This window comes from Cetorhinus maximus, chromosome 19 (genome assembly GCF_964194155.1).
Source record: "Cetorhinus maximus chromosome 19, sCetMax3.hap1.1, whole genome shotgun sequence".
In the NCBI taxonomy this organism is placed as follows: Eukaryota; Metazoa; Chordata; class Chondrichthyes; order Lamniformes; family Cetorhinidae; genus Cetorhinus; species Cetorhinus maximus.
Window position 1 is genome coordinate 11601228 of NC_135897.1, and position 23749 is coordinate 11624976.

The 23749-nt window shown below is 44.3% G+C and overlaps 1 protein-coding gene across 1 annotated transcript in view; it reads left to right on the plus strand.

Moving 5' to 3' along the window:
• Window positions 1-23749, plus strand: part of LOC144693647 (anoctamin-7-like) — a 150722-nt gene that overhangs the window by 113267 nt on the left and 13706 nt on the right. The window contains exon 21 of the mRNA XM_078563499.1: window positions 18480-18622. Coding sequence (XP_078419625.1) covers window positions 18480-18622 — 143 coding nt within the window. The remainder of the gene's footprint in view (window positions 1-18479; window positions 18623-23749) is intronic.

The following is a 23749-nucleotide window of genomic DNA, read 5'->3' on the forward strand; positions in this document are numbered from 1 at the left end:
GATTTTGTATAGTGCAGGATTTTTTGGAGGAGGTAACAGAGAAGGCTGATAAGGGCAACACTGTTGATGTGGTATATATGGATTTTCAAAAAGCATTTGATACAGTGCCACACAACAGACTTGTGAGCAAAATTCTAGCTCATGGGATAAAAAGGGAAGCAGGCACTTGAATAAGAAATTGGCTGAGTGACAGGAAACAGAGAGTGGTGATAAATTGTTGTTTTTCAGATTGGAGGAAGGTTTGTAGTGGAGTTCCTCAGGGGTCAGCGTTGGGACCCTTGCTCTTCTTGATGTATATTAATGGCCTAAACTGTGGTGTGCAGGGCATGATTTCAAAATTTGCACATGATACGAAGATTAGAAGTGTTGTCAACTGTGATGGGAAACTTAAAAATGCAGATAAATGTGAGGTGATTCATCTTGGAAGCAAGAATATGTAGAGACAGTATAAATAAGGGGAGAAATTCTAAAGGAGATGCAGGAACGGTACAAGTATTCATGTGACCTTGTGTTCTCTCCTCCCAAGCATGCCGTCTCTTGCTGGGATACGGTTCTGACTCTCACTGGGATTTGGTTCCAGGTTCTGAGTCTCTCTGGGATTTGGTTCCAGGTTATGACTCTCACTGGGATTTGGTTCTGAGTCTCACTGGGATTTGGTTCTGAGTCTCACTGAGATTTGGTTCTGACTCTGTCTGGGATTTGGGTCCAGGTTCTGACTCTCTCTGGGATTTGGTTCTGACTCTCACTGGTATTTGGTTCTGAGTCTCACTGAGATTTGGTTCTGACTCTGGGATTTGGTTCTAGGTTCTGATTCTCTCTGGGATTTGGTCCTGACTCTCACTGGTATTTGGTTCTGAGTCTCACTGAGATTTGGTTCTGAGTCTCACTGAGATTTGGTTCTGACTCTCACTGGGATTTGGTTCTGACTCTCTCTGGGATTTGGTTCTGACTCTCACTGGGATTTGGTTCTGACTCTCACTGGGATTTGGTTCTGACTCTCTCTGGGATTTGGTTCTGACTCTCACTGGGATTTGGTTCTGACTCTCACTGGATTTGGTTCTGACTCTCACTGGGATTTGGTTCTGACTCTCACTGGGATTTGGTTCTGAGTCTCACTGAGATTTGGTTCTGACTCTGTCTGGGATTTGGTTCCAGGTTCTGACTCTCTCTGGGATTTGGTTCTGACTCTCACTGAGATTTGGTTCTGAGTCTCACTGAGATTTGGTTCTGACTCTGTCTGGGATTTGGTTCCAGGTTCTGACGCTCTCTGAGATTTGGTTCTGAGTCTCACTGAGATTTGGTTCTGACTCTGTCTGGGATTTGGTTCCAGGTTCTGACTCTCTCTGAGATTTGGTTCTGAGTCTCACTGAGATTTGGTTCTGACGCTCACTGAGATTTGGTTCTGACTCTCACTGGGATTTGGTTCTGACTCTCACTGAGATTTGGTTCTGAGTCTCACTGAGATTTGGTTCTGACTCTGTCTGGGATTTGGTTCCAGGTTCTGACTCTCTCTGGGATTTGGTTCTGACTCTCACTGGGATTTGGTTCTGAGTCTCACTGAGATTTGGTTCTGAGTTTCACTGAGATTTGGTTCTGACTCTGTCTGGGATTTGGTTCCAGGTTCTGACTCTCTCTGGGATTTGGTTCTGAGTCTCACTGAGATTTGGTCCTGACTCTCACTGGGGTTTGGTTCTGAGTTTCACTGAGATTTGGTTCTGACTCTCACTGGGGTTTGGTTCTGAGTCTCCCTGGGATTTGGTTCTGGTGTTCTGATTCTCGCTTGGATAAGATTCCGACTCTTGCTGGGATATAGTTCCGGGGTTCCAGCTCTCACTGATATGCAGTTCTGACTGTCACTGGGATGTAGTTCCTGGAGTTCTGACTCCTGGGATATGGTTCTGGAATGAGGTTCCAGGATGCTGATTTATGTTGGGATATGGTTGTTAGGAGCCAATCTTCCTCTGATATCTCAATTAAATGCCCATTGAAATGTCATTTTGCAAGTTTGTCCAACTGACAACCTGCACCCTGTCCAGTGGTTTCAACTGATGATTGCGTTCCCTCACTGGAAAATGACCCCTAAGTGCTATTCAGCTGTGGGAAGTACCACACCTGAGACTGGCTTGTTGTTGTCCAATCTGCAGGTCGCTGGGTAGCAATGAAGAGAAGGTCTGTGTTCAATTTGTCCCGCTCCTAGCCTGGGAGTGGTGAACCCAGTTTTAGCAGTCACCCAGACCCAGTGACAAGTTGTCTTTGTGTCAGCTGCAAACGTTGAAATTGCGCCCTATCTACCCAAGTCCAGGTCATTAATATATATCAAGAAGAGCTGTGGACCTACAACCTGTGGGGAACACCATCTTCTTCCAGCCTGAAAAACTGAATAACAACATTCGCCATTACTTTGCTTTCTGCCCCTTACTTGGCATTGTACCCACTCTGCCACCGTCCCTTTAACCCCGTGGGTTTTAATTCTTGTCATTTTATTATGTGGTACCTGGTCAAAAGTTTTTGAAAGTCCATACACAAATCAACCACACTGCCCTCATCAACCCTCTCCGACACTTTACCAAAGATGATAACTGCCACATAGTGCTGGGTTTTCCAGCTCTCCGTACACCAGTGATTTCAGTTTAAATGGGCAGGCTTTTCTGGCTCCGACACCGGTGGGCATTGGGCGGGGGGCAGGATGGGAAAATTTGGAGAGCCGTTAAAAGGCAATGGCTCTCCAAACTTTCCCTTCCCACCCGTGACAATGCCCACCATTACCGGGGCCAAAAAATCCCGCTCAATGTAACACTTACAGCTGCCTTATTGTAACAATGACTGTAGAGAGTTTCTGTCTGAATTTTTCATGAGTTGGATATGAAGGTGGTAAAAACCCAAAGGGGCCCCATTTTGTAATTATACCCCTTGTTCCAGAATCTCTGTCAGATTCTATTTGTTTTCCATGGCCCTTACGCTGCTCGAATTCTGAACCTATCTCCATTCTGCTGTGTTCCTCAGGTTTGTTGGTTATCCTGGACACTACGGCTCGCTGTTTGGAATCAGAAACGAGGCTGTAGGTATCAGATTACAACACTTTACAGAAATCCTGGCTCACACTCAGGGCGTCAGTGGAACAGAATCTTAAGGCCCAAGATTTCAGGAGATGGGCAAGGCAGAAATGTGGTACAATCCCAATGGGGTGGGGGTTGGGGGGGTGGGTGGGGGGGTGGGGGCACAGCATAATATGTGGCCAAGATCCAACAGGCTTCCAGGCCATCCAGCTTTACATTAGAAATCTGGAGTTGGGTGGTACCGCCCGTTCCCTCACCATGTGCCAGGCACAGTCTGGGAACATTCTTGTGATATTCTGGGAATTTGGCCCAGCTACTCTTTCTTACGCCCAATGGATCCCACACCTATTAAGATCATGTCTGGATTCCATTGTAAAGTAAAGCATTTGGCGAAACCCCGGAGAAACCAATTGGTATTTCTGATGTGCCCATTGCCTCCTGACTGGCCCCTGTCTAGGGTCTGTAAGAGCCTCTGGCTCCTTCCCTCCATGGCAGTGGGATTGCAGTTCCAGGTTTACATTGTCCTGTGAGGTGGGCACCTCAGTTACTCCTCGACGGCCTGATTTGAATACAAAAACATCCCTGTTCTCAGGATTTGGAACAAGGTTTCTGGTGTGGCAAATTTCCGCCCCACCATACCTCCAACTCTCTGGAAAGGGCTCAGTATGAAAGGGGAGTTTTACAGTCATTTTTACTTTTTAAATATTTTCCTCAGAAGCCCAATCTGCCCTTTGCTGGAACTGCGCGTTGCTTCATTATGAAGAGACACAGTTTGAAACATTCATTTTTTCTCTATGTTAACAGCCTCACCATTGCCTTTCCTTTGTCTGTTACTCTCCACCACAGTCCCATCACCATCTTGTTTTGAAAACTTGGCATCAAACCTATTTTGTTTTTATTTTCTTAAATTCTGTGAAATCCCTTTACAGTTTAACCACTGAACACGAGTGTTAATGATGCTGATGTATGGGCAGATTCTTAACTCATCTGCAGCATTTACCTTCCAAACCCACGACCTCGTTAGTTCATCAGTCCATTTTACATTGGACACTCATGACTCCTGAAGCAAATGCTCTATTCAGAGCTCGGTCGCAGCAGGAGACTCCCAGGAGGACACTGGAAATGCTTTAGGGATTTCCTCAAAGTATCGCTGAAGAGGTCAGACATTCCTGCTGACTCATGGGAGTCCCTGGCCTGTGACTGATCGAAATGGAGAAGGTTCATTTGGGAAGGCACCGAGCACATCGAGAGACTTCATCAAGAACGTGCAGTGGTGAAGTCGAGGCATCAGAGTGAACAAACCTCCGAACAACCCATCTACCCAACCCTTCAAGCACCACCTGCCTCAATGTGACAGAGTCTGCAGATCACACAATTGGACAGGTCAGCCATTTCAGAGAACTCCGAACTGGACTGGGAACGTCATCCTCGATCCCCGTGGGGGAAGAGCAGAGAGATATCCTTCCTGAGGTGCAGTGCCCAAAACTGTACTCCAGACAGGGGCCTGACTAAGGTTCTATACAACTGAAGCATGGCTGCCTCTCCTTTGTATTTCAGCCTTCGAGATGTTGGTCATTCCATTCGCTTTCTTGTTTGATTTTGAACCTGTCAGACAATACTCAAGTTTAGCTAATGTAGGTGGAAAGTAGATGGCCTCATACTTGCTCATTAAGCCCCATCTACCGCAGTTTTTCTCTCTCATTAAATCTGTTTTTGTCCCCTTGTAACTTACTGCTCCCACCTGCACTATTTACCTGCTTCCCCCCACCGCCCCAGCCCCATTTAGTGTCACTTGCAAACTTGGATCAACTGCTCCCCCTTCCTGCATCCTACCCATTGATAAATACGGTGAAAAGTTGAGTCTCCAGAACAGATCCCTAGGGATCCCTGTCTCTTCCGGCCAGGTTACACTTAACAGTCACAATTGTCCTCACAACACATTCCTTCTACTTGCTATTTGACCTGGACCTGGTCTCTGCACAGCATCTAACTCAGCTGTGATTGGGAACTTGGGAAATGTGGATTGTCGATGTAAGCATAGGAAGAGGAGGAGGCCATTCAGCCCCTTGAGCCTGTTCTGTTGGTCAAGAAGATCAATTTATGCCCACTCTCTGCCTCCTACCTCCCAAATAATTTCCAATCCATCAAAAGACTTCCTCCAATCCAGCCCACTCACATTTTAGCGCTATCTTTTGTGTCAAACTTTATTAAATGCCTTCTGGATGCCCGTATAGGCAACATCCACAGACAATCTTTAATCTAACAAAGTCATGTTGGCTCTCTCTGTGTAAAGGACGGCACCTCTCTCTGATCAAGGTATGGTTAGCCCATGATGCGTTTTCACTGTATAATCCTCTCCACTGTTTGTTGGTCATTCCTGGTTTTCCAATGACTTGTCAAGCAGATTATTAGTTACTATATTATTTTTGCAGTGTGGAACTGGTGGCTGTCTGATTGAACTGGCACAGGAACTACTTATTATCATGGTTGGAAAGCAAATTATCAACAATGTACAGGAGTATGTCATCCCGTGAGTATCTGCTTCAATGTGAATAGGAATGGAGAGAGGTCAGCTAGTAAAAAAATAATCAATTCAAACAAGAATACCAAGTCTGTGTGATGCATAAGCACTAGCATTGACCATTTGGGCTGAATAGCCTGTTCCTGTGCTGTAAATTCTATGTAATTCTATATGAGACCAACCAGTCATCTCCTTCTGAAGTTTCAGCCTCTCCCAGGAGTGAAATATTAATTGGCTGTGAATTTTTTTTTATTTGTGGATTTGAATTATCATGGTTTTTCCCCATTCTGCCCCTAGCTCTCTCTCTAGGCCACATATTAACTGTATTCCAGAGGGCAAGACTACAAGATTCTCCCACACATGCTGCCAAGCGTCTGAAGCAGATTCTCCCAACAACCCCCATAACTCCCAGCATGCCACCCAATCCACCCATTTTCCCTCCAAATTCAGGAAAACATCTTGCGTCCACTTGATACTTCCCCAGTATAGCTGACACTCAGTCAAAACTGGGCGGAGTATCAGATCAAGCTTACATTCACTCCTGTGTGGCCAGTATATTGATGGTCCCATCAGCCTGACTCATCAGCAAACTAAATGCAGCAAGTAGTGAACCAGAATGGAGCATCAGAGGATAGATTATAGCAACATTACCATTTAATCTGAGCATGAGTTGACCATGGTCCAAAGGCAAACGTTGGATCTGATATACTTTTACAATGTTTTGAACTAAAGAACGGCAGATGCTTTTAGAAAAGATTTACCACACACTGTCTGCTGACCCTTCCAACACACCAATCCTTCAAGCACCATTGGTCATTGACTCTCTAACTTTGGTGCATCATTCATGGGCATCGCCAATGTATGCTTGGTGCATTTTGACCATTGATTATCTACCCTGGCTACATCATTGATGGGCATTGCCACCTACCCTAAGTACATTGTTCTCTTGACTGGGAACTTTTAGTGTTAGGAAGCCATAAATGGAATACTTTCCACTTATCTGGATGTGTGTAGCTCCAAATACACTCAAGAAGCTCAATGCCATCCAGGACCAAGCAGCCCGCTTGATTGGTACACCATCCACCACCTTAAACATTCACCCCCTCTACCACTGATGCACTGTGGCAACAGTCTGAACCATATACAAAATACACTGCAGCAACTCACCAAGGCTTCTTTGACAGGTCCTTCTAAACCCATGACCTCTACCCTCTAGAAGGCCAAGGGCAGCAGATGCCTGGAAACACCACCACATGCAAGTACCCCTCCAAGTCACTCACCATCATGATTTGGAACTATATCGCCGTTCCTTCACTGTTGCTGGGTCAAAATCCTGGAACTCCCTCCCTAACAGCACTGTGGGTATACCTACACCACATGGACTGCAGCGGTTTGAGAAGGCAGCTCACCATCACCTTCTCAAGGGCAATTAGGGATGGGTAATATAAATACTGGCCTATTCAGCGACATCCGCACCCCGTGAAAAAATAAAATACCAGCAGCCCAACATGGTGGTGGCTTTAGCCACACCAGCATGAGTGCCTACACAGATCTGACTTTGAGCTAGCTTTCATTTGTTGCCTTACTTTGAATATTGTTGTGTTAATTATTGAGCAGGAAGGTGAAATTTTGGTGGCAGAAGCGGAAACTGAAGGGCAAAGGCAAAGAGAAGTCCATCCCAGTCCAACACCCCTGGGAGAAGGATTACCAGCTGCTGCCCTGTGAGGGGCTCTTTGATGAGTATCTTGAAATGGGTAGGTAGCTCTCCATAATACTATCAGACTCTGATGGAGATCAGAACAAGGTTTATCCTCTGGTGGAGGAAGACTTCATAGAAGTGTGAAGTGATTCGTTTTGGTCTGAAGAACAGTTCTAAATGGGATGCAGGAGCCGTGGAGCCTGGGTGTATGTGTGTATAAGTCATTGAAGTTGGTAGGACAGGTTGAGAGAGTGGTTAAGCGTGCAGTATCCTAGGGTTTAATGATAGGTGCAATGTAATGTAAATGTAATTATATCACTCAGCTAGCAGATAGAGAAGACTTCCATTTAATTGAGAAGTTAAAATCCACTGATAACCCTCCACCACAAAGTTGTGTTTTAAACAGTTAAAAGCTTAAAAGTTGGACAGTTTAAAAGTTAAATCACTTAAAAGCATCTTGCTTGTGTTTGTTACTTCTACTTTCTGGTTTTCCTTAAGAGGTTGGTACGGATTTGCCTCTTTTCTATCCCTTGAGTTTTTTGCACAGGAATGATCTTTACTCTGGGTCGTGTGTTTGCTCCAAGAATGACTATTACTCTGGATCGAGTGTTTGCTCCAAGAATGACTACTACTCTGGGTCGTGTGTTTGCTCCAAGAATGACTATTACTCTGGGTCGAGTGTTTGCTCCAAGAACGACTACTACTCTGGGTCGTGTGTTTGCTCCAAGAATGACTATTACCCTGGCTCGAGTGTTTGCTCCAAGAATGACTATTACTCTAGGTCGAGTGTTTGCTCAAAGAATGACTATTACTCTGGGTCGAGTGTTTGCTCAAAGAATGACTATTACTCTGGGTCGAATGTTTGCTCAAAGAATGACTATTACTTTGGGTTGAGTGTTTGCTCCAAGAATGACTACTACTCTGGGTCGTGTGTTTGCTCCAAGAATGACTATTACTCTGGGTCGAGTGTTTGCTCCAAGAACGACTACTACTCTGGGTCGTGTGTTTGCGCCAAGAATGACTATTACCCTGGCTCGAGTGTTTGCTCCAAGAATGACTATTACTCTGGGTCGAGTGTTTGCTCAAAGAATGACTATTACTTTGGGTTGAGTGTTTGCTCCAAGAATGACTATTACTCTGGGTCAAGTGTTTGCTCCAAGAATGACTATTACTCTGGGTCAAGTGTTTGCTCCAAGAATGACTATTACTCTGGGTCGTGTGTTTGCTCCAAGAATGACTATTACTCTGGGTCATGTCACTGAGATCTCAGAACAACCCAAAGTGCTCTCCAATAAATGAGATACTTTTAAGTATAGTTCCCGGTGTAGGAAACACGTCCATTAATTTGCACAAAGTAAGATCCCAGAAAGAGCAATGTGATAATGACCAGATAATCTATTTTAGAAATGTTGGTTGAGAGATAAAAATTTGTCAGGACACTGGAGAGAATTCCCCTGCTCTTCCTCACCATAGTGTCATGGGTAGTGTGTAGCTGCAGGCCTTATAGATGCAGTTAATTTAATTCAGTGTCTGTCCTGTGAGCTGTTACATTGAGTAATAGTGAGCTACAGTCTGTAACTTAGAGGGGAGTAGATTTTCGATTTATTGTCCATGAATAAAAGTGGTGCTAGGGATTGGCTACCCACTGTAGGAAGCAGACTATTTTCTATTGCATTGGTCTCAGTGTGTTACATACAGAGTAATTGGAGCATATTACATAGAGAATACTGGTGGGTTGGAGTTTTTCTGTAATTTATCCTCAATATCTGGGCAAGGCCAGCATTGGTTACCCATCTTTACTTGCCCTGAGAAGGTGACATACCAGTTTGATACAACTGAATGGCTGGCTTGGCCACTTCAGAAGGCACTTAAAAGTCAACCATGTTGGCGTGGGACTGGAGTCACAGGCCAGACCAAGGTGGCAGGTGATCTAAATGATAATTTTTACAATAATCTGACAGTTCACAGCCACTTTTCCTGACGTCAGCTTATGATTTCCAATTTATTTTTAAACAGGATTCTCAAACTGCCCTGGTGGGATTTGATCTCACATTCTCAGGATTATTAGTCCAGTATCACAACATTGCACAATGGTACCCCCGTTCAAATGTTAAGTAGAGAGTTATGGCGGGGTAAAATGTTTCACATAGATGGTAATGTGGGTTGAAATACATTGTCTAGCGAGCAAGCTGGATTAATGTGTAATAGTGGGTTGGAGTATGTTGTGTAGAGAGTAACACTGGGTTGGAGTTTGTAAGTGAGATCAAGGTTTGATTGTAAGGTTGACCACAGGCTAAAATGAGTGAATGCTGTATTGAATCTGGGAAGTCCTGAGTTCCTGGAATTGCGGAATAATTAAAACCAAAAATGAAAACAGTCATATTTTAAGGTGTAGAACAGGGCTTCCCATAGGCCATGCCATGACCCCAAGTGGGGTCATGAGATGGGATTTTGAGGTAATTAGCTCCCAGGCAACAATAGCCGCCGCGGAACTCAGACTGAACGCTAACAACTGCGAGGCCCCTTTAAATCCAAGCGTTTTTGGTGGTGGGTGTGGTTTAATGGAGTTCTCTCTGAGGCCTGATTACTGCTGCAAAAAATAACCTGTAAAAAAAAAAGTAGGTGTTCAGTTTTTTTGTAGAAAGCATGCCTTTTCATCAATTCCACACACCCCTAACAGTTGAAACCTCCCTTCCTCACCTTCCCCAACAGCCCTGAAGCTTCACCCCACTCAACAACTCTAATCCCCCTCAAATTTTCACTCTGGGGTCACACTAGATCTGAGGCATTAAAATAGGGTCACACTGGGAGAACGTTGGGGGGAAGCACTTGTGTAGAATGTTAGATTAGGTAGGCAATGTGGAGTTGAGCTTTATCTATCTTTGCAGGATGGGGACCGGAAGAAGTTTGCGGAATCTCCCTAAGAAGGTTAGACACCAGCGCACTCTACAATGAATGGTTTGTGAAAAATGGGCCACACAACTTCTATTTTCAATCTCCATATAGCTGTCACGTCAGGAACAGGAAGTGTTGATTGGGTGTTTGTCCCAGTTGGTGGCCAGCCATGTTTCATTGCCGAAGTACAAAAAGGACAGCAAACTCCTGATAACAGGCTCATTCATTTTATTGGCTGTTTGTGGGACCTTGCCATGTGCTGATTGGTTGCCCCACCTGTCGAAATAATAACAATGAATACACTTCAAAATGTAATTTGTTGATTATGAAGCACCTTGGGCATTTCAAGACCCTAAGAGATATTTATCTAAATGCAAGTTCTTTCGCAATAAAGGGATCGTTTCAAATAATGTGTTCAGTTCGAGTTACCAGGGTGTGTGTGAGATAGTGTCATAGCTAACTCAGGTGTGTCCCTCCATATCCCTTGACTGTACCAATGCTGATTCAAGCACCAGGAAATAATTATCTTTATTCCAAATGGTTTTTTGCATTTCCACTTGGCTAAATCACAGCACTCTACTCAAGAATATAAACCCCGCTCCAAGACTTGAGAACATAACCTAAGCTGATACTTTGGTAGAATACTGAGGCAGTGCTGCATTGGTGGAAATGTCACCTTTAAGAAGAGATGTTCAGTTGAGGCTCTCTCTGGCTCTCTGGTGGATGAAAGGTATCTTACAGCACCATTTGAAGAAAAGCAAGGTGTCCTGGCCAACATTTATCCCTCAAACAACGCTAATGAAAAGAGATTAACTAGTCATTTTATCTAATTTTCTGTTTAAAGGACCTGGTCATACACAAAATGGTTGCTGCATTTGCCTACGTACTTCACCATTGTTTTGTAGGCAAAAATGGCAACCAACTTGTGAGGCACTTTGGGGGATCCATGAGAAGTGAAAGGTGCCTTATAAACACAACTTCTTTCTTTAATTTCCAAGGCATATTTGAATAATGGTGGTCACCCTGTCTCAATTTTCAGTCCTGCAGTTCGGATTCATCACCATCTTTGTAGCTGCCTGCCCATTGGCTCCTTTATGTGCCCTTCTCAATAACTGGATAGAAATCCGCCTGGATGCCAACAAGTTTGTGTGTGAGTACCGACGGCCGATCGTGGAGCGAGCTCAGGGGATCGGAATCTGGTTCCGCATCCTAGAAATCATCACCACCATAGCTGTAATAACTAACGTGAGTACACCAGCTGTGCCAAAGTGTCAGGTGCAACTTTATTGCATCCTTCATTTGCCAGGTTGGAAAGCCCAAACTTTGAATATTCCTATTCCAGGTATTCTCTGTGCAGCAAACGCTTCCTACCTTGTGGCCTGTGCATTAGCTGACCTCAGGCTGGCAACAGTAGGGAAGTCGCAATTAGCTAAACTGGCCCAGAGCAAGAGAGAAGAGAAAAAAAATGCCCCATTCCTGGTGATGATTCAGTGACCTGAGCTGGCAAGTGTCTATTTGGAGTCACTGATTATGGACATGATTTGAGGTCAGCAGTGATGTCCCCAGTGCCCAAAGGGCCTGTCTACCTGGACTGTTAAAAGTTCACACACAATGAATAACCATTTGAATGAGGTGCCAACATTTGGCTCTTTGGCATGTGACCTCTACACTTGTCTATTCCAATATGCACTCCTGACTGGCTTTCCACAATCTTCCTTCCATAAACTTGAGGTCATCCAAATCTCTGCTGTCTCCACATTTGACATGAAGAAAAATTTCAATTTTCAGGAAGGGTGGAGAAAGCACAATCCAAAACCCAGGCCTTCTGAGAAATGGTTGCACAATGTAGACTTAGCATTGCACTCTTCCCTGCATCAGTCATTGGATGAATAATACAAGGGACATGATGCCAAAAGTGATGCCATCTGCTCCCTAAATTCACTGAGGGGTAGGTCATTGATCACCTGTAAAGGTTAGGCTAGATAAATGTCATTACTTCATTAAACACAGAATCCTTATAGTGCAGAAGGAGGCCATTCAGCCCATCAAGTCTGCACTGGCTCTCTGAAAGAGTATTCTACCTAGTCCCACTCCCCTGCCTTGACCCTGTAAACCTGCACATTCTCTCTTTTCAGGTAGCAACGCAATTCCTTTTTGAACACCTCGATCGAACCTGCTTCCATTACGCTCTCAGGAAGTTCGTTCTAAACTCCAACCACCCTCTGGGTGAAAAAACTTTTCCTCACATCACTCTTGCCAATTATTTTGAATCTGTGCCCTCTAGCTCTTGATGCTCCCTTGAGTGGGAACGGGTTTCTCACTATTTACCCTGTCCATACCGCTCAGGATCTTGAATATCTCTATCCAGTCTCCTCTCAGCCTTCTTTTCTCCAAGGAAAATAGCCCCAGCCTCTCCAATCCATCCTCATTGCTCCAATGGGCAAATACATGGCAGATGTAGTATAATGTGGATAAGTGTGAAGCTATTCACTTCAGTATGTAAAACAGAATGGCCGAGTATTATTTAAATGGTGATAGATTAGGAAATGTTGATGTACAAAGGGACCTGGGTGTCCTTGTACACCAGTCACTGAAAGCAAGCATGCAGGTGCAGCAAGCAGTTAAGAAGGCAAATGGATGTTCGTCTTCATTGCAATAGGATTTAAGTACAGGAGCAAGGATGTCTTACTGCAGCTATGCAGAGCCTTGGTGAGACCACATCTGGAGTATTGTGTAGTTTTGGTCTCCTTACCTAAGAAAGGATATACTTGCCACAGAGGGAGTGCAGTGAAGGTTCACCAGACTGATTCCTGGGATGACAGGATTGTTGTATGAGAAGAGATTGGGCTGACTAGACCTGTATTCACTGGGGTTTAGAAGAATGAGAGGAGATCTCATTGAAACGTATAAAATTCTGACAGGGCTGGACAGACTTGATGTAGGGATGATGTTTCCTCCGGCTGGGGGTCTAGAACAAGGGGTCACAGTCTCAGGATACGGGTAGACCATTTAGGACTGAGATGAGGAGAAACTTCTTCACTCAGAGGGTGGTGAACCTGTGGAATTCTCTACCACAGAAGGCTGTGGAGGCCAAGTCATTGAATATATTTAAGGAGGAAATAGATAAATTCCTAGAGTCTAAAGGTTTCAAGGGGTATGGGGAGAGAGAAGGAGAATGGCATTGAGCTAGAGGATCAGCCATGATTATATTGAATGGCACAGCAGGCTCGAAGGGCTGAATGACCTACTCCTGCTCCTATTTTCGATGTTTCTATGTTCTTCATCCCTGGAAATGATTCTTGTGAATCTCCTCTGTACTCTGTCCAATGCCTTCACATCCTTCCTCAAGTATGGCACCCAGAACTGGAAACAGTGCTCTGGATGAGGCCTAACTGGTGTCTTATACAAATTCAACATGACCTCCTTGCTATTGTACTCAATTAATAAGCCTGAGGTACTATATGCTTTATTAATTGCTGTCTCAACATGCCCTTAAAAAGAGTACTTATATTCAAACGCAGGAACCCATTCTCTGTAAACAAAAAGAATATGTTCAAGCCTTGCACCTTTTTTGAATTACCTGGGAGCTTGAGGAGCCTATTGTTCCCTGTTGCTTTCACCATGGCAACTCCTTGGCCAATCAGAGTCAACTTGCCAACCAGTCAGCACCCTTTTTCCTTGTAGTATAAATTGTTGTGATTGTTTGAAATCTGGCATTCTTCTGTTTGTCCTGATGAGTGCAAGACAAAAAGCTTTGGCAACATGTTAGCAATATTCAAAAAAAGTTTGCCAGTTTTGTCTCCTTAGATACTGCCCCCTCCCTTTCAAATCTACCAGCATCAAGCCACTCATTTAAAAAAAAACAACTTTAGCATTTATGTGTTTCCAAACTACTGCCCATCCCCAACCTGCCTTTCCTCAGCTTGAACATTTGGTGGGGGGATGGTGGCAAAGTGGATATGTCACTGGACTAGTAATTCTGAGGCCCAGGCTAATCATGGGTTCAAATCCCACCATAGCAACTGGTGGAATTTAAATTCAATTAATAAATTTGGAATATAAAGTGAATCTCAGACCATGACAACAACTATCATCAATTGCTGTAAAAACCTATCTGGTTTGCTAATGTCTCCTTAGGGAAGGAAATCAGCCATCCTTACCTGGTCTGGCCTACATGTGACTCCAGATCCACAGCAATGTGGTTGACTCTTAACTGCCCTCTGAAATGGCCTAGCAAGCCACTCAGTTCAAGGGCAATTAGGGATGGGCAACAAATGCTGGCCTTGCCAGTGACACCCACATCCCATGAAAGAATAAAAAAAAAATGTTGTCACCTCCCAAATCTGTGCCCAGCTTTCCCACAGTTCCATGTTTGCTTCTGCCAAATCTGGATTCCCCCACCCCACCAGCATTGAAACAGCCCAACTTGAAATCACAAATAACACCCTGAGTGACTGCGACAGTTATGAATTACCCCCTGCAACCTTTGATCACACCATCCTTTGCTGATGCCTCCCCTCCATTGTCCAGCCTTGCCTGGTTCCATTCTCATCAATCCAGTTATAACCAGAGAATTAAATGCAATGGCTTCTGTTCCCACTCTCACACCGTTACCTCTGCTCTCTCCCAACAATCCATCCTTGGTCTCCTGCTGTTTTTCATCTATAAGCATCCCCTTGGCAACACCATCCAAAAACACATTAGATTCTACATGTATACTGATGACACTCAGCTCTATTTTACCACCACCTCTCTTGACTCCTCCATCACTTCTGTCTGTTCAACTTTCAGTACTGGATAAGTAGTGTTGTAAGATGTTGTATGCTGTCCAGTAGGGCTCTCAAAGAGGTTCTGAATCTTGTATAGTTTAACATTAAGGGCGGAATTTTCCAGCCCCGCCTATTGTCGGGATTATCTGGTCCCACCGGAAGTCAATGCACTTTTGGCTGGGGTGCCGAATCTCCCACAGCGGCTCCCACCACGATGGGGCTGGAAAATCCTGGCCTAAGTGGTTATTGGTAATACATAACAATGTACATATATAGAGAGTATAATCCAAGCTAGGAGCTAACTCCATGCTGGCTTCTGCACAGGTCTCTGTCCAGTTCTAGACTGCCTTATAGACTCTAATCATGTCTCTCTTTACATCATAACTGTGGGCAGTACTGTACCCTGTCCAACGTTAACCCTTGCCATGCTAGATACCCTTATACTACACCTCCCCCAAGTCTTTATCCAACATATTTACAGTGCAATCGTGTTTACCCGATGTATTTACATTATTCTTATGCTACCCCTTATTTTGTGCACCCACCCCCCCCACTCCCCAAAGTCTCTCTATTTACAGATTCAGGCGGTTTGGAGGCTTTACGATTCTTCCAGATCCTGTTCTTGTAATATTTGGAGGAGTGGTAGGCTCTGTTGAACTGGAAAGTCTTGTTGATTCTGATGTTGCAATCTCGCACTTGGTTGTCTGATTTAATTCTCTTCTCCTGCTCCTTGGAGTTGAACCGTTCCTTGTCAACTCCCCATCTGGCCTACTCAATGGCTGCTGGCTTATCTTGCTCTTTCGGAGAGAATGTACCCTTTGCTCGTCCTTAGTGTGAACCTGGCATTTCTTTTTGCGTGTGGTCTGCCATGATTCTTGTGGGAGTCGAAGGTTCTCTCCCTGTCATGCGGCTGTGTCTTATGTGGCTTTTTCTGCAACATTGTTCTCTTCGGTGTCCTTCCTTGCTGTGCTGGGACGTGTTATGGCAATTGATGGCTACTTCCCTGTTCCAACATTGCGTTGCAGTTGGCTGCAATGCTGGAGGTTGCAGCATCTGTGCCATGGTATTTCGAGAAATTGTGACAGCTTTAAATGCTGTGAGGGATTCCAAGATGGAGCCACAGCAAACGTTTTTCCAATGAGTCTTCCCATGTTGGTCTGGTTTTGGCGGGCTCCCGCTGTGATGGCGGCCCCAACAGAAAGTTAAACACTTTACACGCGGCGACTCTCTTAATCAATTATTCTGGGCCTTGCCTCGGGTAAACACCATTGCACTGTGACTATTGGTAGGTTTTTGGGTTTTTTAATCATCGTTTCCAGCTTTGGCTGGGGTTTTCAAACTGCCGGGTTTTTTCTCTCTCTCTGTTTGCAACAAGCTCAGCTGCAATGTGGTGTGGCGCTGAGTCGGAACCCGGGCTGGTCACGGTATTTAGAAAATGGGCTGCTCTGACTTCTAGAAGACTGAAAACGTTTTTTAAACCAGCCTTGGCCAAGAACTTGATTTTTTTAGCTCACTCCTGTTTGGTCCTTTGACTCTGTGGGTATTGGAACTGGAGCTCCATTAGATCTGATGGAGTCCTTTGCTGCACAGTGGAGCTCTATCTTCTGCTTCCAAACCTGCATCCTTCAGTCAGGTCAGAATGCTGCTGTTTTAATTTTTCAGCTTTTGAATTTCTGCTCCAGCTTCTCTGAGATTCTGGGTTTTTCCAGTAGCTGCGATAATATTGTTGGATGTTATATACTGATCAGTAGGTCTCACGAAGAGGTCTGAGTCTTGTATAGTTTAACATTAAGTGTTTATTGGTAATGCATAACTATGTACATATACAGAGTATAGTCCAAGCTAGAAGATAACTCCATGCTGGATTCTGCATAGGACTTTGTCCAGTCCTAGACTGCCATCTAGCCTCTGGCCATGTATCTCTTTACATCACACTCTGGGCAGTACTGTCCCCAGTCCCACATTAAAACTTCCTATGCCAGATACTATTATGCTACGAGTAGAAATTTCCTTCAGTTAAATATTGAGAAGATCAAAATCACTGACTTTTGTTCCTGCTGGAAACTCTGCTCCCTAACCATCAACTCCATCCCTCTCACCGGCCACTGTCTGAAGTTTAACAAGATTGTTGGCAACCTGGCATTCTATTAAACCCTGAGTTAACTTTTCTGATCCTCTTTATCGCCAAGACCCCCTACTTCCACATCTAGGGCAAAGCAGCCCGCTTGATTGGCACCCTATCCACCACCTTCAACATTCACTCCCTCCACCACCGATGAACAGTAACAGCAGTGTGTACCATCTACAGGATGCACTGCAGAAACTCGCCAAGGCTCCTTCCAAACCCATGACCTCTACCACCTCAAAAGACAAGGGCAGCGGATGCATGGGAACACCACCATCTGGAAGTTCCCCTCCAAGCCACTCATCATCCTGATTTGGAAATATATTGCCGTTCCTTCATTGTCGCTGAGTCAAAATCCTGGAATTCCCTCCCTAACAGCACTGTGGGTGTACCTACACCACAGGGACTGCAGCGATACAAGAAGACAGCTCACCACCACCTTCTCAAGGGCAATTAGGAATGGGTAATAAATGCTGGCCTAGCCAGTGATGCCCACATCTTGTGAGAGAATATTTTTATAAATCCATAATATTGCCCGTCTCCAAACCTACCTAAGCTGATATTCTCATCTATGATTTTGTTGCCTCTAGACTTGACTATTCCAATGCTCTCCTAGCTGGCCTCCCAACTTGTACCCTTCATAAATGCGAGCTCATCTGAAACTCTGTTTCCCATATCCTGACTCCCACCAAGTCCTGCTCTTTCTTCATCCCTGTGTTTGCTAACCACACTGGCTCCCAGTAGGAGAATGCTTCCATTTTATAATTCTCATCCTTATTTTCAAATCTCTCTAAGGCCTTAACTTTCCCCATCTCTGGAATCTCTTCCTACAACCAACATACCCTCTAATTTTTTTTGAGTGCAGGGACGATTTATTGAAGTGCACTACTTCTTTAATCATTTTGTGTGGATGGGCACACACAGGGACCAACCTGTGCGGAGCCTGCACGGAAACTTTAGAGTTGTCCTTGGCCATTTAGCTTAGAGAGAACAGTGAGTACAAATCTCCCACCACCAATCCCCCACCCCGAGATCTCTGTATTTATCCAAATCTAGCCTCTTGTGGATCCCTAAGTTCAATCACTTCACATTGGCAGCCATGCTCTTAGTTGCCTCATTCTCTTCCTAAACCTCTCCTCTTCTATAACATTCTCTCCTTTAAGACACTCCTTAACTCCTACCTCTTTGGCCAAGTTTCTGGTCACCTGTCCTATTATCTACTTATGTTGCTTCACACCAATTTTTCTCTGATAATTTCCCTTGTGCCGCTCCTTCGGGATGTTTTACTAAATTAAAGTTGCTAAATAAATGCAACTACTGGTAATTTTTTATACAACAGAATCATATTGCAATTCCTGACAAAGGTGACATTGTGGTGAGTACCATATTTATGTGCAACCTATTCTCCCCACAGGCCTTTATAATAGCGTTCACATCAGATTTCCTGCCTCGTCAATATTACCGATATATGCACCAAAGTGACTTGATTGGCTACACTAACTTCACCTTGGCATTTTCACCCCTCAACTTCAACCAGCAGAACAATAGCATGTGCAGGTAAGATAAGGGGAGGGTGAAATATCTAAAGAGAGGGTCTTACTATCGCAGGCTGAGTCAATGAGTTTTTCAAAGCCGGCTCTGGTTCAAACATTCCCCAGGACACAAAATTTCAAAATTTGCAGATGATACAAAACTTGGAAGCATTATGAACTGTAAGGAGGATAGTGTAGAACGTCAAAGGGACACAGACAAGTTGGTGGAATGGGCGTATAGGTGGCAGATGAAGTTCAATGTGGAGAAATGTGAAGTGATCCATTTTGGTAATAAAGACATGGAGAGACAATATAAAATAAAGGGTACAATTCTGGAGAGGTGCAGGAGCAGAGGGACCTGGGTGTATATGTGCAAAAATCATTGAAGGTGGCATGATAGGTTGAGAGAGCGGTTAAAAAAGCATTCAGTGCCCTAGGATTTATTAATGGGAGCATGGAGTACAAGAGTAAGGAAGTTATGTTGAGATTTTATAAGACATTAGTTCAGCCTGAGCTGGAGTATTGCATCCAGTTCTGGGCACTGCACTTTAGGGAGATGTGAAGGTATTGGAGAGGGTGCAGAAACGATTCATGAGAATGGTTCCAGGAATGAGGAACTTCAGTTATGAAAATAAATTGGAGAAGTTGGGACTTCTCCTTAGAAAAGAGAAGATTGAGAGGATACTTCGTAGAGATATTCAAAATCATGAGGGGTCTGGACAGGGTAGATAGGGAGAAACTGTTCGTATTCTTGAAAGGATCCAGAATGACAGGGCATAGGTTTAAGGTCATTTGCAAAAGCAGTAGAAGTGATATAAGAAAATAACTATTCACACAGCGAGTGGTTAAGGTCTGGAATGCACTGCCTGAGAGTGTAGTGGTGGCAGGTTCAATCGAGGCATTCAAGAGGGCATTAGGCTGTTATTTGAAAAGAATCAATGTGCATGGTTATGGGGAGAAGGTAGGAGAATGGCACAGAATAATTGCTCATTTGGAGAGCGGCTGCTGACACAATGGGCTGAATGGCCGCCTCCTGTACTGTTGATGCATTTATAAATGACCTGAATAAACTTGCAGAGAACTGTAAGTATGGCAGCTGGAAAGATGAACTAGCCAGGGACAGAATTGTTGTCAGAGCGTTGGTTGGCTGAAACATTGTCTGAACACTTGCAGTCAAGAGATGATCTAACCTTAGCAAAGGCAATTCAACTGATCAGATAAGCTGAGGTGAGGAGGCAAAATTACTCAGTGATACAAGGTGACAGGGAACTCCATATCAAAAGCAGCAGACTCAGTGAAGTGTGTTAAACTTAAAAACAGAGAAGCAGCCATACAAGAGCAAGGCAGACAGATAAAGTGTCCATTGACAGCCTTACCCGACAGTAATCATTGGTGTGGCAGGAAAAACACAGGTGTGAAAACTGCCCTGCCAGAGAGGCTGAAGCTATTTATGCAGAAAGATGAGCCACTTCCAGGCTGTGCGCCATAGCAAGAAGCCTGTACAAAATATACAAAAAGGGAAGCCTTGGAAAGATGGAAAGATCCATGAGGTAAATGATACCCATGATATTGAGGTGCCTTTCCTTGGAGAGATCCAGGAACCTACCGGAAGCTACTGGAGTGCTGATATCCTAGTATAGGGAATGAAGACACACTTTAAACTAGACACAGGTGCAGCAATTTTGGTTCTTTCTGATGCTGACCTGTGATTGGAGAAAAGGTCTCCAGCCATCATCAAAAAAGCTATGCGAGCCAGGAGGTGTAGAACTCAAAGTCATAGGAGGACTGAACACAACCCTCCAATATTGAGAGAAAGAAATCACAGAAACATGTTTGTGATTCAGAACCAGAGTTGCTCACTTTTGAGCAGGAAGGCTTGTACCGACTGACATCTGATTTGCAGAGTAGAGGAACTGGAAAGCCGAGAAGATCAACCCAGAAATTTCAGAGCTGATTTTCCACAGCTGCTCGCAGGACTAGGAAAGCTGAATACAGCACACCACATCACTCTACATCCTGAACTGAAGCCAGTGTGTCTGTTTACAGGCAGATAAGTTCCTCATCCACTCTTGCCAAAACTAAAGAAGGAAGTTGACTCTATGTTGAAGCAAGGGGTTATTTCACCTGTGACAGAACCAACAAGCTGGTGCTCAGAGATGGTCCCAGTGCCAAAACCCAACGGATTGATCAAAATTTGTGTAAATCTTGCACAGCTGAACAAAACGGTTGAATGCAAAGTTCATCATATGTCAAGAGTTTAGCTAAATTAGGACAGGGTTCAATCTCCATGAAGCTAGATGTAAATAGTGTTCTTGGCAACTACCCCTTGATGAAGAGTGTAAGTTGCTCACAATCTTCATTACTCTGGGAGATTTTGTTTCAGCAGATTACCCTTCAGCATCATATCAATGCCAGAAATCTCCAAGAGGACAATTTCAAGCATCCTGGGAGGACTGGGTGGAGTTTATGTTACTTGGATGGTGTCCTGATCCGTGGATCCACTCAGACAGAACATGACACTAGAGTGCGAGCTGTGCCACAGCGCCTAGAGAAAGCAGGACTTACACTCAACAACAACAGCATGTAAATTCTCGCAGCTGACTGTTAAATTCCTTGGGCATACTGTGGATGCATCTGGTGTCAGAGCTGATCCACAGAAGACAAGAGCAATCAATGAGTTTCCAGTTCCTCAGAACCTGACTGAGCTCCAGAGATTCATGGGTATAGTAAACCAAGTGAGAAAGTTTCTGCCCAGCCTGACGTCAATGAGGCACTACGTCAGCTGTAGCGACAGGTCAATACATGCTGCTGGAGGAAAGCACAACAGAAGTCTTTTAAAAAAAATCAAAGAGATGCTGATGTCATCTGATATTTTAGGTCACTATGACCCAGAGCTGCCCACTGTCACTGCTGCAGATGCATCTTCTACAGGATTGGGAGTTGTACTCTTTCAGATACAGATAGATGGAATGCGCAGACCAGTTTACTATGCAGCCGATCACCAACAGAGACTGAAAAGAGACATGCAGTGATAGAGAAAGAAGCACTAGCTGCTACATGCACTTGCAAAAAGTTCACAGACCATGTTCTTGGTCTCCATTTCAAGATAGAGACAGACCACAATCCCTGAGTGACATTCTAAGGAGTTAGAAAAAATTTCTCCATCAGTAAAACAATTCAAACTGAGGATGATGAGGTTTGATCCAAAGACAGAGTATGTTCCAGGACAGCAGCAGTATATAGCGGATGCTTTGTCCCATATCCCAGTGGCAAGGCCCAACAAGGTGATGTAGCCCTGGTGGAAACCTTTGCATCGACAACATCCACAACTCTACCAGCAATAACTCAGCAATGGAATGAAATCAGAGATGCACAGAAATCTGATGAAGAATGTACTTAGGTCAGAGAGTTCTGTGTCAAAGGATGGTCAGCTTACATGGCACACAATCCCATTCTCAGATCATACTATGAACAGTGGGGACACTTCTGAAGCAGTGATTGCATTGCTGAAGGTAGGTATTTGCAACACATGGAATATCAGACCTTGTAATCTTGGATAGTGGACCGCAGTTTGTCAATGAATACTTCAAAGAGTTCAGGGCATTGTATGGATTAGTCCATACTACCAGCTCACCAAGGTGCCCTCAAGCCAATGGTGAAGCTGAAAGCGGAGTGTGTACAGTGAAAGTATTGCTGAAGAACAATGACACCTAACTTGCACTTCTGAGCTATTGTTCAACTCCATTCCAAAATGGTTTAGCACCATGTGAACTCCTCATGGGAAGAAGACTGAGAAATCAACTCCCTATTCTCTCTCACACACTCAGGTTGCAAGTACAAGCTGTTGACTTGGACCAAGTCAGAGAGAAAGAGGATAAATATCACTTCAGCCAGATGGGGAACTATGAAAAACATCACAAGGCACACAACCTGCCAGACCTCCAACCAGGACAGCCAGTTTGGATCCGAGACCAAGCTCTCTATGGACAAGTGGTTGAACTGACACCTCATCCAAACAGGTAATGGTGCGGTGAGACAGAACGGATGTGCAATGGTTTTCACACAGAAGCAACCTCCTACTCCGCGGATGCAGTCATCTACCTAATTGAACTGGCCAGAGAATCCCCTCCTGCCCAGCAGAGTCTGACAGGCTGCCTGCAGGACTCAATACCCCAATCCCTTCCAAAGGAGAAGAGGGACCTGTTCTGGTAGACTCCTGGAAGCACCACAATGGTTGTTCCTATAAAAGGAATGGAGGAGAGAAGAGCAAAGAGAAGAAAACAAGATTAAGGACTGCAACACGCTGGAGTTAAAGTAGTGTTTCATGTTTGCCACATAGAAATGGAAGTCGGAGACTAGTCAGAGACTTGGGAGGAGGTGTAGTATACGGAGTTAATTCTAACTGTGTCATATGCTAATCTGATACTATGTACATCATCACAGGAAATGATGCAGCATCACATGATCTTGACCTCTCTTGTACAGCTTGGTGGTAAGATGTAGTCTGTAGTAAGAGATGTTTCAATAAAGCTCCTGCTTTGCATACCTGAGCAGACTCACTAAATATTCTGCAATTGTCTAACAATACCAAGAATATTATAAATTCCAGACCTGATTTTTTTGTTTTTAAAAAAATGAGAGATCTAGGAATTTTTTTTCAAATTTGAGAAGCAATCAGTTTTTATTGATTTATCACACAAATAAAATCCTGAAATTTTATTGGATAGAAACTAACTTTAAAGGTCTTTAGCCATAAATTATTCATTCACGGGATGTGGGCTACCAAGGCCAGCATTTATGGAATAAAACAAAAAGTGCTGGAAAAAACATTTATTGCCCACCCCTAGTTGCCCTTGAGAAGGTGGTGGTGAGCTGCCTTCTTGAACCACTGCAGTCCATGTGGTGTAGGTACACCCACAGTGCTGTTAGGGAGGGAGTTCCAGGATTTTGGCCCAGTGACAGTGAAGGAACAGCGATATATTTCCAAGTCAGGATGGTGTGAGACTTGGAGGGGAGCTTCCAGGTGGTGGTGTTCCCATGTGCCTGCTGCCCTTGCCCTTCTAGATGGTAGTGGTTGCGGGTTTGGAAGATGCTATTGAAAGAGCCTTGACAAGTTTCTTCAGTGCATGTTGTAGATGGTGCACACTGCTGC